Source organism: Geospiza fortis, unplaced genomic scaffold (genome assembly GCF_000277835.1).
Source record: "Geospiza fortis unplaced genomic scaffold, GeoFor_1.0 scaffold96, whole genome shotgun sequence".
NCBI lineage: Eukaryota > Metazoa > Chordata > Aves > Passeriformes > Thraupidae > Geospiza > Geospiza fortis.
The window spans coordinates 168,434-170,380 of record NW_005054454.1 but is presented as its reverse complement, the minus strand read 5'-3'; the positions used below and the strand labels follow the sequence as shown (position 1 = coordinate 170,380).

Genomic DNA, 1,947 nt, shown 5'->3' with positions numbered 1-1,947 from the left:
GAAAGAGGTCACACATGACTGCAGAATAAATAAGAATTCAGGGGCACAAGGAGGCAGGAGGACTTGGAATTCCACTTCTCTCCTCAGCATCAACTCCCAGTCACTGGGGGTAAGCCAGGGCACTTCATGCTGTGGTCACCAAGTCACCAGTGTCCTCCTCCTGCCATCCATCCCAAAGACTTTTGGGTACAGGACCAATGGCAACTGGAATTTCAGACAGGAGAATGAATCATGAGAAGCTGGGAGATGGGAAGAGCCTTAACTGGTGACTCCAAATGGCCAGATTGGGTCTGGAACCTGCATAAAAATCTCAGAGACACCAGTGGATCCAATGGGGAGGAGTCATCTGGACACAGGCGTTGGAAGGAGAAGCCTCCATGATGAGATCAATGCCCACCCCAAATCAGCTCAGAAAACCAAGCAGGGATGTGGCAATGGCAGGGAATTCTATCCTGATGTTTAACCAGGAGAGGATCCAGAGCTACTTCCATGTGGCATTGCTCCAGCTTTGCAGACTGACACTGGCAGCAGCCTACCAAACCCAAAATATGGGATCTGGAGCAACACAACTCGTTTTTTGAACTACCAGGGGCTCAATGGCTTCCCCAAGGCTTGAGGAGAAAGCAGGGAAAGGGGATTTCCCCCTCCACAGTCTCTGCACCTGGGAAGCAAAACCCCTCAGAGCACAAACAACTGCAACAAACCCGTTCTGGGTGTGTCTGCCAAGAGTTCAGGGAATCACAGAACATCCTGAGCAGGAGGGGACCCCCAGAAACCCCCAACCCAGGACACACCAATGGCTTCCCCAAGGCTTGAGGAGAAAGCAGGGAAAGGGGATTTCCCCCTCCACAGTCTCTGCACCTGGGAAGCAAAACCCCTCAGAGCACAAACAACTGCAACAAACCCGTTCTGGGTGTGTCTGCCAAGAGTTCAGGGAATCACAGAACATCCTGAGCAGGAGGGGACCCCCAGAAACCCCCAACCCAGGACACACCAGGAACTGCTGCCCTGCTCCCCCCCCGCCGCTGCCAGGAGAGGAGGGATCAGGCAGGGGATGGCACTCACGGGATCCACGAAGTCGGCGTTGAGGCCGTAGCAGAGCTTCTGGATGCGCGAGGTGATCTTGTCAAACATGACCCGCTCCTGGCGCCCGTCTCAGAGCACCCCAGTGCAGCCCCAGTAAGAACCAGTTCAGCACAGAGCACCCCAGTGCAGCCCCAGTAAGAACCAGTTCAGCACAGAGCACCCCAGTGCAGCCCCAGTAAGAACCAGTTCAGCACAGAGCACCCCAGTGCAGCCCCAGTAAGAACCAGTTCAGCACAGAGCACCCCAGTGCAGCCCCAGTAAGAACCAGTTCAGCACAGAGCACCCCAGTGCAGCCCCAGTAAGAACCAGTTCAGCACAGAGCACCCCAGTGCAGCCCCAGTAAGAACCAGTTCAGCACAGAGCACCCCAGTGCAGCCCCAGTAAGAACCAGTTCAGCACAGAGCACCCCAGTGCAGCCCCAGTAAGAACCAGTTCAGCACAGAGCACCCCAGTGCAGCCCCAGTAAGAACCAGTTCAGCACAGAGCACCCCAGTGCAGCCCCAGTAAGAACCAGTTCAGCACAGAGCACCCCAGTGCAGCCCCAGTAAGAACCAGTTCAGCACAGAGCACCCCAGTGCAGCCCCAGTAAGAACCAGTTCAGCACAAAAGACCCCTGCCCAGCCCTTCCCGTGGGGGAATTCGGTGTGGGAATCACCAGGGAGTGGGGTGGGCTGCTTGGGTGGGTACAAGGAAACGGGAGGCTCCCCCTCCACCCCAAGAATCCCCACCTAAAACTGCACCAACCCAATTCCCTGGGTCCCAATTCCCACCAACCCGGCTGAGGGTCATCCCCCACCTCAGCCTGGGGACCCCTGGGACCAAAGCGGTGGGGACCAACCCAAAGCTCCTGCCATGGGACCC

General features: G+C 56.7%; 1 protein-coding gene across 1 annotated transcript in view; it reads right to left on the bottom strand.

Annotated features, from left to right (window-relative positions):
• The window catches only part of RRM1 (ribonucleotide reductase catalytic subunit M1), a 17,214-nt gene extending 16,063 nt beyond the window's left edge, over positions 1 to 1,151 (bottom strand). The window contains exon 1 of the mRNA XM_031062610.1: positions 1,066 to 1,151. Coding sequence (XP_030918470.1) covers positions 1,066 to 1,134 — 69 coding nt within the window. The 5' untranslated portion in view covers positions 1,135 to 1,151. The remainder of the gene's footprint in view (positions 1 to 1,065) is intronic.
• Positions 1,152 to 1,947: the final 796 nt, after the last annotated feature.